This window comes from Colobus angolensis, unplaced genomic scaffold, assembly GCF_000951035.1.
Source record: "Colobus angolensis palliatus isolate OR3802 unplaced genomic scaffold, Cang.pa_1.0 Scaffold267, whole genome shotgun sequence".
Lineage (NCBI taxonomy): Eukaryota > Metazoa > Chordata > Mammalia > Primates > Cercopithecidae > Colobus > Colobus angolensis.
In genome coordinates, this window is record NW_012115899.1 from 75,686 (window position 1) to 88,652 (window position 12,967).

At 40.6% G+C, this 12,967-nt stretch overlaps 1 protein-coding gene across 1 annotated transcript in view; it reads left to right on the forward strand.

Moving 5' to 3' along the window:
- Nucleotides 1-7,597: 7,597 nt before the first annotated feature.
- UBE2G1 (ubiquitin-conjugating enzyme E2G 1) overlaps nucleotides 7,598-12,967 on the forward strand; it is a 47,724-nt gene continuing 42,354 nt past the window's right edge. The window contains exons 1-2 of the mRNA XM_011947503.1: nucleotides 7,598-7,621; nucleotides 8,433-8,547. Of these exons, the coding sequence (XP_011802893.1) occupies nucleotides 7,598-7,621; nucleotides 8,433-8,547 (139 nt within the window). The remainder of the gene's footprint in view (nucleotides 7,622-8,432; nucleotides 8,548-12,967) is intronic.

The following is a 12,967-nucleotide window of genomic DNA, read 5'->3' on the forward strand; positions in this document are numbered from 1 at the left end:
GGAGAATGGCGTAAACCCGGGAGGCGGAGCTTGCAGTGAGCTGAGATCCGGCCACTGCACTCCAGCGCGGGCAACAGAGCGAGACTCCGTCTCAAAAAAAAAACAAAAAAAATGTCTGTTAGTGGCTTTCACAAGCAAAATGATGTTTTGGCTGGTTACAGAATTTTTGGGCTACATTTCCCTTTCCCTTAATACCCAGCAGACACTGTTCCATTATCTTCTGGCATCTAGGGTTACTCTAGAAAAGTCTGGGCCAGCCTGACTGTTTTTTTCCCTTTGTAGGTGACCTACTTCTGCCTGAGTATTGCTAGAATTCTTTCTTTATCCTTGAAGTTCAGTAACTTCATCAGGATATAACTCGGTCTTGGTGTGATTCTGTATTACATTTTCCTGTTAAATGGTAAGCCATTCAAACTGCAGATTCAGGAATATTTTCTTATATACCTTTTAATATGATTCATTTTTATTTTTCTTTACTCAAGAAACATCAATTTTACGGTAGTTTGTCTTCATTTCCTGTCTTCCATTTCATTAGTTTTCTAAATACTTCCTTTGTTCTTTTCTGCTGTGCTCGATGTAATTTTCTTGAGATTTTGTTTGATTTCATGTTTGTTTTCATCAGTATCAGGTTGACTACTTCCTATATGTGATGTGGTTTTCATTTTGCCAGTGGCTTCAATACTTCATTCAATTTTATGTATTTATTTCTGTGAGTTGTTCTTTCAACTTGTCTCATTTATTTCCCTCTTTTTAAAAAAGCTTTTGCTTAACAGTGAAACAGGTAAAACCACCTGTCATCCTAGCACTTTGGGATGCTGAGGCAGGTGGATCACTTGAGGTCAGGAGTTCGAGACCAGCCTGGCCAACATGGTGAAACCCGTCTCTACTAAAAATGCAAAAATTAGCCGGGCGTGGTGGTGGGCGCCTGTAATCCTAGCTACTCGGGAGGCTGAGGCAGGAGAATCGTTTGAACTGGGGAGGCAGAAGTTGCAGTGAGCTGAGATTGTGCCACTGCACTCCAGCTTGGGTGACAGAGACTCCCTCTCAAAAACAAACAAACAGGTAAAACCACATTGTTTTTGAGCAGATGGGTTAAAACCAGTTACACAGTGGCTAATATTAAAATTTACTCTCTAAGAAGTGATGAGTAAAATGGTTTTATCAAGTCTTGAGTTTTATTAATGGCATGAAATATAGAAAAGCCATTATTTGCAGGCTTAGATATACTGTTTTTTGCAGTTGGATAAACTTTTGTACACAGTAGAAATCTGATTTTGCTATGTGTTTTTGTTTATGAGGGAGAAGTGTTCAATGACTTTTTCCCCGTCATTGAAAATCTATTGAAGATTTTTTTTTCATTCAGTGAGTTACAAAATATACTAGAAAAATATAATGGAAATGTGCCTTGCATTAGTGGCTTATGCCCATAATCCCAGCACTTTAGAAGGCCAAAGCAGGTGGATGGCTCGAGCCTAGGAGCCTAGGCTGCAGTGAGCCATGATCATGCCATTGTACTCCAGCCTGGGCAACAGAGTGAGACCCTGTCCAAAAAAAAAAAAAAATTTCATGGAAATTATAACATGTTCTGCCATTCATGTGCCACAATTCAAGACCTGCTATGTGATTTTCTCCTGAATGCCAGTCACCTCTTTGTTTTATTCTGAAGAAATGATCAGTGATAAGCCCCCTGGTCTTCATTCAGGGCTGAAGGGAATAGTGAAAATTGTGAACATGTGCAACTTGTGGTTACTAAGTGAGACTTTCACTGTGATTTATGCAAAAGGTGTAAGTCTTTTACTTTTTTTTTTTTTTTTGAGACAGAGTCTCTGTCACCCAGGCTGGAGTGCAGTGGTACGATCTCAGCTCACTGCAACCTCTGCCTCCTGGGTTCAAGAGATTCTCCTGTCTCTCTGCTTCCCGATTAGCTGGGACAACAGGCGCGTGCCACCACACTTGGCTAATTTTTAGTATTTTTAGTAGAGACAAGATTTCACTGTGTTAGCCAGGATGGTCTTGATCTCCTGACCTCGTGATCCGACCGCCTCGGCCTCCCAAAGTGCTGAGATTACAGGCATGAGCCACTGTGCCTGGCCGCTCCTAGGTTTTAGAATTAATTCTGCTGGCTTCTGTTCTCTTACTTGAGTAACTTTGAATTCCCTTTTTCTGATTTTTAAACGTTTATTTTCTAACCTTGAGTTGAATGCTCACCTAATTCTTGCTTAGTTGAAGGTGTTTAGGCTGTGGCTCTTCCTCTGAGTATAATAACTTTATTAGTGTACCAAAGGTTTTTTCTCTCTCTCTCTCTTTCTCTCTTTTCTTTTCTTTTCTTTTTCTTTTTCTTTTTTTTCTTGAGATGGAGTTTCACTCTTATTGCCCAGGCTGGAGTGCAATGGCGTGATCTTGGCTCACTGCAACCTCCACTTCCCGGGTTCAAGCGACTCTCCTGCCTCACCCTCCCGAGTAGCTGGGATTACAGGCACGCGCCACCATGCCTGGCTAATTTTGTATTTTTAGTAGAGTCAGGGTTTCACCATGTTGACTAGGCTGGTTTCGAACCCCTGACATCAGGTGATCCACCTGTCTCAACCTCCCAAAGTGCTGGGATTAGAGGTGTGAGCCACCGCACCCACCCTTCTTTTTCCTTTTCTTTCTTTCCTTTTTTTTTGAGACACTGTCTCCCGCTGTTACACAGATTAGAGTGTAGTGACATGAACACAACTGATTGCAGCCTTGACCTCCTGGGCTCAAGGGATCTTCCCACCTTAACCTCTCAAGTAGCTAGGACTACAGTCATGTGCCAGGATGCCCCCCTAACTTTTTTTTATTGTTTGTAGAGACAGGGTTTTGCCATATTGCCCAGGCTGGTCTTGAACTCCTGAGCTCAAGCAGTCTGCCTGCCTTAGCCTCCCAAAGTGCTGAGATTACAGGCATGAGCCACTGGGCCCAGTCGTACCAGAGATTTTTATATGGGCAGTTTTTATCATTATTACTTTCTAGGTAATCCCTATTGATTTTGATTTACATTACTCCATTCAATTACTTGAAGTAATTTAAGGAGAGATGGTACATAACTGTCAAGTCTACTGCATTAAGGGGAGTAGCTTCATTGTTTCATTGTCAGATTGTGGTATAGACTATTTCTGCTTTCTTGAAATTTTTGAGGTGTTAGCCTAAATAGATGATCAGTTTTTATAACTGTTGCATAGAGACTTGATCTCATTCTTTCATATGTTCAGCCATTTTGTCGTTTATGTATTTGATCTTTCAGGAAATGGTAATCCTCTTATATTCTTACTTCTGCCTAAAGGTTTTTCTTATATTTCTTTAAAATTTTTGTTCTGGGTGGGTGCGGTGGCTCACATGTAATCCCAGCCTGGCCAAAATGGTGAAACGTCGCCTCTACTAAAAGTACAGAAATTAGCTGGGTGTGGTGGTGCATGCCTGTAATCCCAGCTACTCTGGAGGCTGAGGCAGGAGAATCCCTTGAACCCGGGAGGCGGAGGTTGCAGTGAGTCTCGCACCATTGTACTCCAGCCTGGGCGACAGAGCAAGACCCCGTCTCAAAAAAAAAAAAAGTTTTTGTTCTAACTATGTATTATGAAGATTTTGGTGTATATAGTTTTATAACATATCTTTATAGATTGTAATCTTGATCATTATAAGAAATGACCCTTTTCTGCCTCCTTTAATTTTTCAGTTTGAATTCAACTGGTTTTAAAAGGGTGTTTATACTTGCTAGGTATACTTTTATCTAACCTTTTACTTTTAACTTATCAAAGTCTCTATTTTAGGTTTGTCTCTTGTAGACCCTTGTAGTTGGATCAAGGTTAGTCTTGACTCAATTTGAGATGCTTTTAATCATTTACATTAATGTTGCATATTTTGCTTTGCTTATATAATATTAGTGTATTTGTTTTGTTGTCATCTATAGTTTACTTTTGGTTTTCTTTCTTTTCTTTTCTTTTTTTTTGAGGCAGAGTCTGGCTCTGTTGCCCAGACTAGAGTGTAGTGGCGTGATCTCGGGCTCACTGTAACCTCCGTCTCCTGGGTTCAAGTGATTCTCCTGCCTCAGCTTCCCGAGTAGCTGAGACTACAGGCGCCCACCACCATGCCCAGCTCATTTTTTGTATTTTTAGTAGAGACCGGATTTCATCATGTTGGCCAGGCTGGTCTCGAACTCCTGACCTCAAGTGATCCGCCCGCCTCGGCCTTCCAAAGTGCTGAGATTACAGGGGTGAGCTACAGCCTCTGGCCTGGTTTACTTCTTTTAAACTACATGGTTTTCTTTATTTGCTTTCCCTTCTCTCTTATATACTGTATTTCGTTATGTCTCAGATACCATTGGTGGTTGTGTGCTTCATTATTTTGTATACCATTAATACAGTTAAATGCTGTCAAAGAAAGTATGACATTCCATTGATTGAAATATGCATGCTGATTTCAGATAGACAAATGTGAAAAAGGTACATCTTAGAATAAACATGGTAGTTTGTAGTTCTGTGGGTATTATCAAGCTATAGCTTTAATATATTTAAATCTATTGTGTTTATCAAATAGTTTTTTCAGGAGTGGTTGAGTGCTCTTATGTTTAAAAATGTTGCCGGGCGCGGTGGCTCAAGCCTGTAATCCCAGCACTTTGGGAGGCCGAGACGGGTGGATCACGAGGTCAGGAGATTGAGACCATCCTGGCTAACACAGTGAAACCCCGTCTCTACTAAAAACTACAAAAAACTAGCCGGGCGAGGCGGCGGGCGCCTGTAGTCCCAGCTACTCGGGAGGCTGAGGCAGGAGAATGGCGTAAACCCGGGAGGCGGAGCTTGCAGTGAGCTGAGATCCGGCCACTGCACTCCAGCGCGGGCAACAGAGCGAGACTCCGTCTCAAAAAAAAAACAAAAAAAATGTCTGTTAGTGGCTTTCACAAGCAAAATGATGTTTTGGCTGGTTACAGAATTTTTGGGCTACATTTCCCTTTCCCTTAATACCCAGCAGACACTGTTCCATTATCTTCTGGCATCTAGGGTTACTCTAGAAAAGTCTGGGCCAGCCTGACTGTTTTTTTCCCTTTGTAGGTGACCTACTTCTGCCTGAGTATTGCTAGAATTCTTTCTTTATCCTTGAAGTTCAGTAACTTCATCAGGATATAACTCGGTCTTGGTGTGATTCTGTATTACATTTTCCTGTTAAATGGTAAGCCATTCAAACTGCAGATTCAGGAATATTTTCTTATATACCTTTTAATATGATTCATTTTTATTTTTCTTTACTCAAGAAACATCAATTTTACGGTAGTTTGTCTTCATTTCCTGTCTTCCATTTCATTAGTTTTCTAAATACTTCCTTTGTTCTTTTCTGCTGTGCTCGATGTAATTTTCTTGAGATTTTGTTTGATTTCATGTTTGTTTTCATCAGTATCAGGTTGACTACTTCCTATATGTGATGTGGTTTTCATTTTGCCAGTGGCTTCAATACTTCATTCAATTTTATGTATTTATTTCTGTGAGTTGTTCTTTCAACTTGTCTCATTTATTTCCCTCTTTTTAAAAAAGCTTTTGCTTAACAGTGAAACAGGTAAAACCACCTGTCATCCTAGCACTTTGGGATGCTGAGGCAGGTGGATCACTTGAGGTCAGGAGTTCGAGACCAGCCTGGCCAACATGGTGAAACCCGTCTCTACTAAAAATGCAAAAATTAGCCGGGCGTGGTGGTGGGCGCCTGTAATCCTAGCTACTCGGGAGGCTGAGGCAGGAGAATCGTTTGAACTGGGGAGGCAGAAGTTGCAGTGAGCTGAGATTGTGCCACTGCACTCCAGCTTGGGTGACAGAGACTCCCTCTCAAAAACAAACAAACAGGTAAAACCACATTGTTTTTGAGCAGATGGGTTAAAACCAGTTACACAGTGGCTAATATTAAAATTTACTCTCTAAGAAGTGATGAGTAAAATGGTTTTATCAAGTCTTGAGTTTTATTAATGGCATGAAATATAGAAAAGCCATTATTTGCAGGCTTAGATATACTGTTTTTTGCAGTTGGATAAACTTTTGTACACAGTAGAAATCTGATTTTGCTATGTGTTTTTGTTTATGAGGGAGAAGTGTTCAATGACTTTTTCCCCGTCATTGAAAATCTATTGAAGATTTTTTTTTCATTCAGTGAGTTACAAAATATACTAGAAAAATATAATGGAAATGTGCCTTGCATTAGTGGCTTATGCCCATAATCCCAGCACTTTAGAAGGCCAAAGCAGGTGGATGGCTCGAGCCTAGGAGCCTAGGCTGCAGTGAGCCATGATCATGCCATTGTACTCCAGCCTGGGCAACAGAGTGAGACCCTGTCCAAAAAAAAAAAAAAATTTCATGGAAATTATAACATGTTCTGCCATTCATGTGCCACAATTCAAGACCTGCTATGTGATTTTCTCCTGAATGCCAGTCACCTCTTTGTTTTATTCTGAAGAAATGATCAGTGATAAGCCCCCTGGTCTTCATTCAGGGCTGAAGGGAATAGTGAAAATTGTGAACATGTGCAACTTGTGGTTACTAAGTGAGACTTTCACTGTGATTTATGCAAAAGGTGTAAGTCTTTTACTTTTTTTTTTTTTTTTTGAGACAGAGTCTCTGTCACCCAGGCTGGAGTGCAGTGGTACGATCTCAGCTCACTGCAACCTCTGCCTCCTGGGTTCAAGAGATTCTCCTGTCTCTCTGCTTCCCGATTAGCTGGGACAACAGGCGCGTGCCACCACACTTGGCTAATTTTTAGTATTTTTAGTAGAGACAAGATTTCACTGTGTTAGCCAGGATGGTCTTGATCTCCTGACCCCGTGATCCGCCTGCCTCAGCCGCCCAAAGTGCTGGGATTACAGGTGTGAGCCATCACACCTGGCCAGCACCCAGCTAATTTTTGTATTTTTAGTAGAGATGGGGTTTCACCATGTTGGCCGGGCTGGTCTCGAACTCGTGAGATCAGGTGATCTGCCCGCCTCGGCCTCCCAAAGTGCTGGGATTACAGACTTGAGCCACTGCGCCCAGCCTGTCTTTTACATTTTGAATAGTTTAGCTGTTTAGAGAACAGGTTCTCCCGTAAGTTTTTTTCTTCTCTTCCTTATTTTGAAATGATGGCTGAGATACAAACATTCTTTACATTACTTTTGATGTTAACAAAGGTTATTTCAGTAGACTTGCACATTTAGAGTATGCCAGCAACTTACTCAATATTGCGATAGGTGGAATTTACGATCTAGCATCTGAATTGTAGCTTATCCTCAACCATCAAAATTGTTATCCAAATTTCTTGTGTTCCAAACTTAAGGATTGTTGTGTTTCACTGCTAGTGACATGGCTTTTTCCTGAAGTGATACATATTTTTAAGTAATTCATTTATTTGGCAAATATTTACTGCCAGAGACTGTCACAGGTCCTGGGGCTATATCAGTAAATAAACGAATAAGTAAATAAACCCTTGTTCTTACAGAGCTTGCATTGTAGTCAGGGTAGGAGAGAGAAGAATTAATAGAAAGTGTAGAGTGCTGTGTGGAAACTAGAACAGGCAAAGAGGATAAAATAAGGAGTGTGTAAGGGGGTGGCGTTTCATTAAAAATAGGATGACGGTGGACCGAGGAACTCAGGTGAAGGAGTGAATCATGTAGAGGTTAGGTACGCCAAGCACAAAGGCCCTGAAAGGGGGCTGACCTGAATGCTGGAGGGAGGTGGCAGAGCAGTTAGCTGAAGGTTGGAGAGAGATGCTGGTTAATTCTGAAGGACCCTATAGGCCATGATACAGGCCACTGCTCTGAGTGAGAATGGGAAGCCGTTGGTATAGTGACATGACGTGACTCACGTTTTTCCAGGGTTACTTCTGCCTGCTGGGTTGAGAGTAGATACAATAGGGAAGGTATTTTCCGTAGTACCCCAGCACACGTATTTTATTAAACATTTATAGCAGAAATGAAAGCTTCACCAACAACATCCGTATTTTATTTTTCATTTCCGTTAGGAAAAATAGGTGCTGGTTATGTCCCACTAGATCTATTTCATGACTGTGTGACTTAAGGTTGAAAAATACTGCCAGATAGGATATAGCCTCTGACTTAGTGGACAAGAAGTAAAATTGAGGTTTGTGTGTGAAAGCAAAGTGAACACAATGTAAAATTAAAAAAAAGATTAAAAACTTAAAAATCAACATTATATATATATGTGTGTATATACTTAGCTTAAAAAAACCCAAGTAATCAAATAGCAGTGATTCTAGAGGCCTAACAGTGAACAATGCATTCAGTGAAGGATAATGAAGAATTCCCCAGAGGCGATTGCTTTTAAAACCTTTCAGGTTCAAATCTCCTGGGGGCTTAACTCCATGCTTCTGAATAATCTATTTATAGTGTTTATTTTTTGGTTTATCAACTTTAGACATTCTCTGTTGACTTCTTGCTATGACAGATGTTTTCAGTCCCACTTCTCACTACTGACCTTCCTCGTACGACGGTCACTGAACTGGCGCCTCTCTGGGGTTCTGCCCAGAAGATTAGCCTTCCTCCTTCGCTGCAGCTCCTCTGTGAGTATTCTGCTCCCTGCTCCCTCCACTCTGCTTATTCAGTTCACTTTCTTCCATCGTTTTCATCTTCCAGAGCATGGGCAATCCACCTGGTCTTTTTAATAAATATTTTAAGTTAAAAAGGTATTTTTAAATTTCTTTAGAAAAATTTATTTAACTTCTTAGGAGGGAGAGGAGATAGGCACACGTGCCCACACTGACACCTTAAACTAGAAGACAAGATTCGGCCAAAGCTTTTTGTTGTCAAAAGTGTGTAGTGTATGTGTTTTAAGAGTTAGATATATTTAGAATATCTTTTAAAAAATTGTGAATATTTCCCCATGTCCTGAAATGTTCTTTTAAAGTGTTTTAAATAGATGCGGAGCATTCTTTCATATGCTGGTACTATCATATTCCCCACATCTTGACTTCTGGGTTTTCAAATTATAATTGTAAACCACTTAAATTATAACTAATGCTTCTGTGGATTTTCCTTATGAAAACATTTATACATAATCCTTGATTATTTCTCTTCAGATACATTTCTGTTCATTTCTTAGTCAAGGAAAATAAATATTTTTGAGGTTCTTCATAATTATTACTGATTGCCTTCTAGAAAGGCTTTGCTAATTTGTATTTCCACTATTAACTGTATCAAAGTGCCACTTTTTATTGTATTCTTCATACCACCAGGAACTTTAAAAAAATGTTTGATTCTGCTAGGTAAAAAGAATTATTTTAAAAATTCCCAAGAAAGGTGAATACCTTGACAGTTTTGAATTTGTGTGCGTGAAAGGTTTATATGAGCAATTATTTGCCTTTTAATTTTTCATGACTATTTTGGCATTTAGAAATTTTATTTTTTTGGGCAGGGCACAGTGGCTCATCATGCCTGTAATCCTAGCACTTTGAGAGGCCAAGGTGGGTAGATCTCTTGAGGTCAGGAGTTTGAAACCAGTCTGGCCAACATGGTGAAACCTCATCTCAAATAAATGAATGAATGAATGAATGAATGGTATTTATTTTTTTGAGATGGATTTTCACTCTTGTTGTCCAGGCTGGAATGCAATGGTGCCATCTTGGCTCACTGCAACCTCTGCCTCCCAGGTTCAAGCAGTTCTCCTGCCTCAGCCTCCCAAGTAGCTGGGATTACAGCTTGTGCCACCACGCCTGGCTAATTTTTGTGTTTTCAGTAGAGACCGTGTTTCACCACATTGGCCAGGCTGGTCTCGAACTCCTGACCTCAGGTGATCCGCCCACCTCGGCCTCCCAAAGTGCTGGGATTACAGGCGTGAGCCACTGCGTCTGGCCGAAATTTTATTTTTTTAAATCATCCAATTAAGTAGGCTTTCCCATTTATTTTCTTGACACTTAGACTAATGTTTCCCATTCCTAAAATCAAGTAAGACTGTGAAAAATTTGAAGATAGCTTTGAATTTGGAGTAGGGTATGGAAAAGTGCCTGGGAGAAACTTGGCAACAGTTGATTTAGAAACAGTTGGGCTTTGGCTTGTGTTAGAAATTTGCCATTATTTAGATTTTCGATTGTTGCTGTCTTCATGTCTCCTGTTGCCTCATACTATAGAAGGTGTTAAATTGTTAGACACTTCCATGAATGTACTTCATAGGTGTAAAACGTTGTAGACTCATGAGACGTAACTCATTGCTCTGGGTAGTCTAGCTAAACTAGTCTTTCCACTCAAAGAGCATGATACTTAAGCGTTCTCCCAGTGAGTCATGAATTGTCATCAGGGAATTGCTCAATATTTGGCTTAATTCCATTAGAAATTGCTACTGGTGATAGTTTAGTCCTTATTTAGTTTTAGTCTAAGAGAACCTTACTGACATTACTATAAATCTTAAGGGAAAAAAAGCATACCTTTAAAAAAGCCTAATGGCAATGGACTAGTCAGGATAGTAAGAAAAAGTTACACTGGGAAGAGAGAGATGGTTTATGAATTGGGTACAAAAGATACTTCAGTATTATTTTGAAGATAACCCTGGTTTCAGTTGTGGTTGAAATCCTTAATCAACCACAAAAATGTCTTACATTTTAAATATATTAAAGTCCTTAAATTATGGACATAGTATCTTCTAAGAAGTTGATTAATAGTGGAAAGAAGAGTCTCAGTCTTTTTTTTTTTTTTTTTTTTTGAGACAGTCTCATTCGCCCAGGCTAGAGTGCAGTGGTGCCATCTGAGCTCACTACAACCTCTACCTCCCAGGGTCAAGCGATCCTCCTACCTCAGCCTCCCCGTTAATTGAGACCACAGGCACATGCCACCATGCCCAGCTAATTTTTTTTTTTTGAGACGGAATCTCACTCTGTCACCCAGGCTAGAGTGCAGTGGTGTGATCGCGGCTCACTGCAACCTCCGCCTTCCGGGTTCAAGTGACTCTCCTGCCTCAGCTTCCTGAGTAGCTGAGACCACAGGCGCGTGCCACCACACCCGGCTAATTTTTGTATTTTTAGTAGAGATGGGAGGGTTTGTTTCACCATGTTGGCCAGACTGGTCTCGAACTCCTGACTTCAGGTGCTCCACTCACCTCAGCCTCTCAAAGTGCTGGGATTACAGGCGTGAGCCACTGCACCCGGCCCCGGCTAATTTTTTTTGAAAAGTTTTTTGTAGAGACTGGGTTTAGCCATGTTGCCGACACTGGTCTTAAACTCCCAGGCTCAAGTGATCCACTTGATTCGAACTCCTGGGCTCAGAACTGGTCCCAGACTGGTCTCGAACTCTTGGGTTCAAGCGATCCACTCAACTCAGCCTCTCAAAGTGCTGGGATTACAGGTGTGAGCTGGTGTGCCCAGCCTCAGTCTCATTTCACCTGAATACAATAATGTATGGTTTTGGTGTATTTTTTTCCCACCTCCGCCTCCCGGGTTCAAGCAGTTCTCCTGCCTCAGCCTCCAGAGTAGCTGGGACTACAGGCACAGGCCACCACACCTGACTAATTTTTTGTATTTTTGTAGAGACGGGGTTTCACCACGTTGCCCAGGCTGGTCTCGAACTCCTGAGCTCAGGCAATCCACCTGCCTCCGCCTCCGTTAGTGCTGGGACTATAGGCGTGAGCTACCACACCCGGCCGCCATTATCATTTTTTAATGCAGCACAGAAGCCCATCAAGTGATAGTCACATAATTTCCTAATTTAATTTTGAAAAAATTTTAGGTGAATTCCAGTTTTCTATGTGCTTAGGTTTCTTTTGTAAGTTTGAATAAATGTATAAATAATTTCAGGGTTATTTTATGGGTTCTTGGTATGTCATGCAGATAAATTGTTGTAAATGGAACAAGATACAGAGGAATGCAAAAGAAGCTAAGAAGCAAGCATGACAGCATCCTCTTACTTTATTGCGTTCTCTGCAGTAGTCAGGGTATAGGGCAATGAATTCAAATCAGAATCACAGACTTTATTGTATCTCTTGTTAGCCAAAATATTTAAGTTATCTGACATTTACTAGGTCTATTAAATCACCCAGGGGAAGAACATTTTTTTGTATGCATAGGTAGTAAAGGGCTTTTGCAAAAAATCCAATATGTTGATATTTTAGACATCATAAAATAATATACACCTTGTACATTTACTTTAAAAATTAACTTGTGAAAAGCATTTCTCATTTTGTTTACTTAATTTTTAAATAGAGCCAGACTAGTTTATCTTAATATATGAGTTCTCTGCTGGGAGAACCAGATTAACCATCATTCTAGTCAAGGCTTAAGTTTCCATTCTGTAAAATGATGACTTGCAACTTGGTGGAATTTGATATTCTTTCCAAAACTAAGAAGTTCGGAGTTATTTCTACTATCTGTTTCTTTAACAGTGAGACTGAGCGTATCGGCCTACTTGCACTGCACATGGGCCAAAATGGGCCTTTCATAGGAGAAGCTCTACAGAAAGGAAAGGAGAAAGGGTTCCTGCAGAAGGAAGAGGAGGGCAGATTTGTTCTCAGAGGTCACTTATATTAAGGCAAGGATGGCAGATGTCTCATCATGGATTTATTTGGCGGGTGTGGCTGCTGAGTACTGTATTGGGAGGAATCTTAAGTACATGGTAGATTATTAATGGTGCCTTCTTTGGGTGTGGGCCGCATCGAAGGCTTGAGGGTGATTCAGAGTAATGACACAGTCCATCTGTATTTTAGGATCTGCCACACAAGGAGGTGGGAATATGCTTGGCTTCCATTTGATGTGTCCCACACTTCTGATTTGTGTATCGGACTTTTAAACTCCTCCATTGTACTCTTCCTCCCTTCTCACTACTGCACTTAACTAAGTCTTAATAAACAAACACACAAACCGGTAATTCCTCATCACTCTTTATCCCCAGCCCCTGGCAACCCCCGTTCTATTTTCTGTCTCTGAATTTGACTTCTCAAGGTATTTCCTTTTTCTTTCTTTCTTTCTTTCTTTCTTTTTTTTTTTTTTTTTAATTGCGACC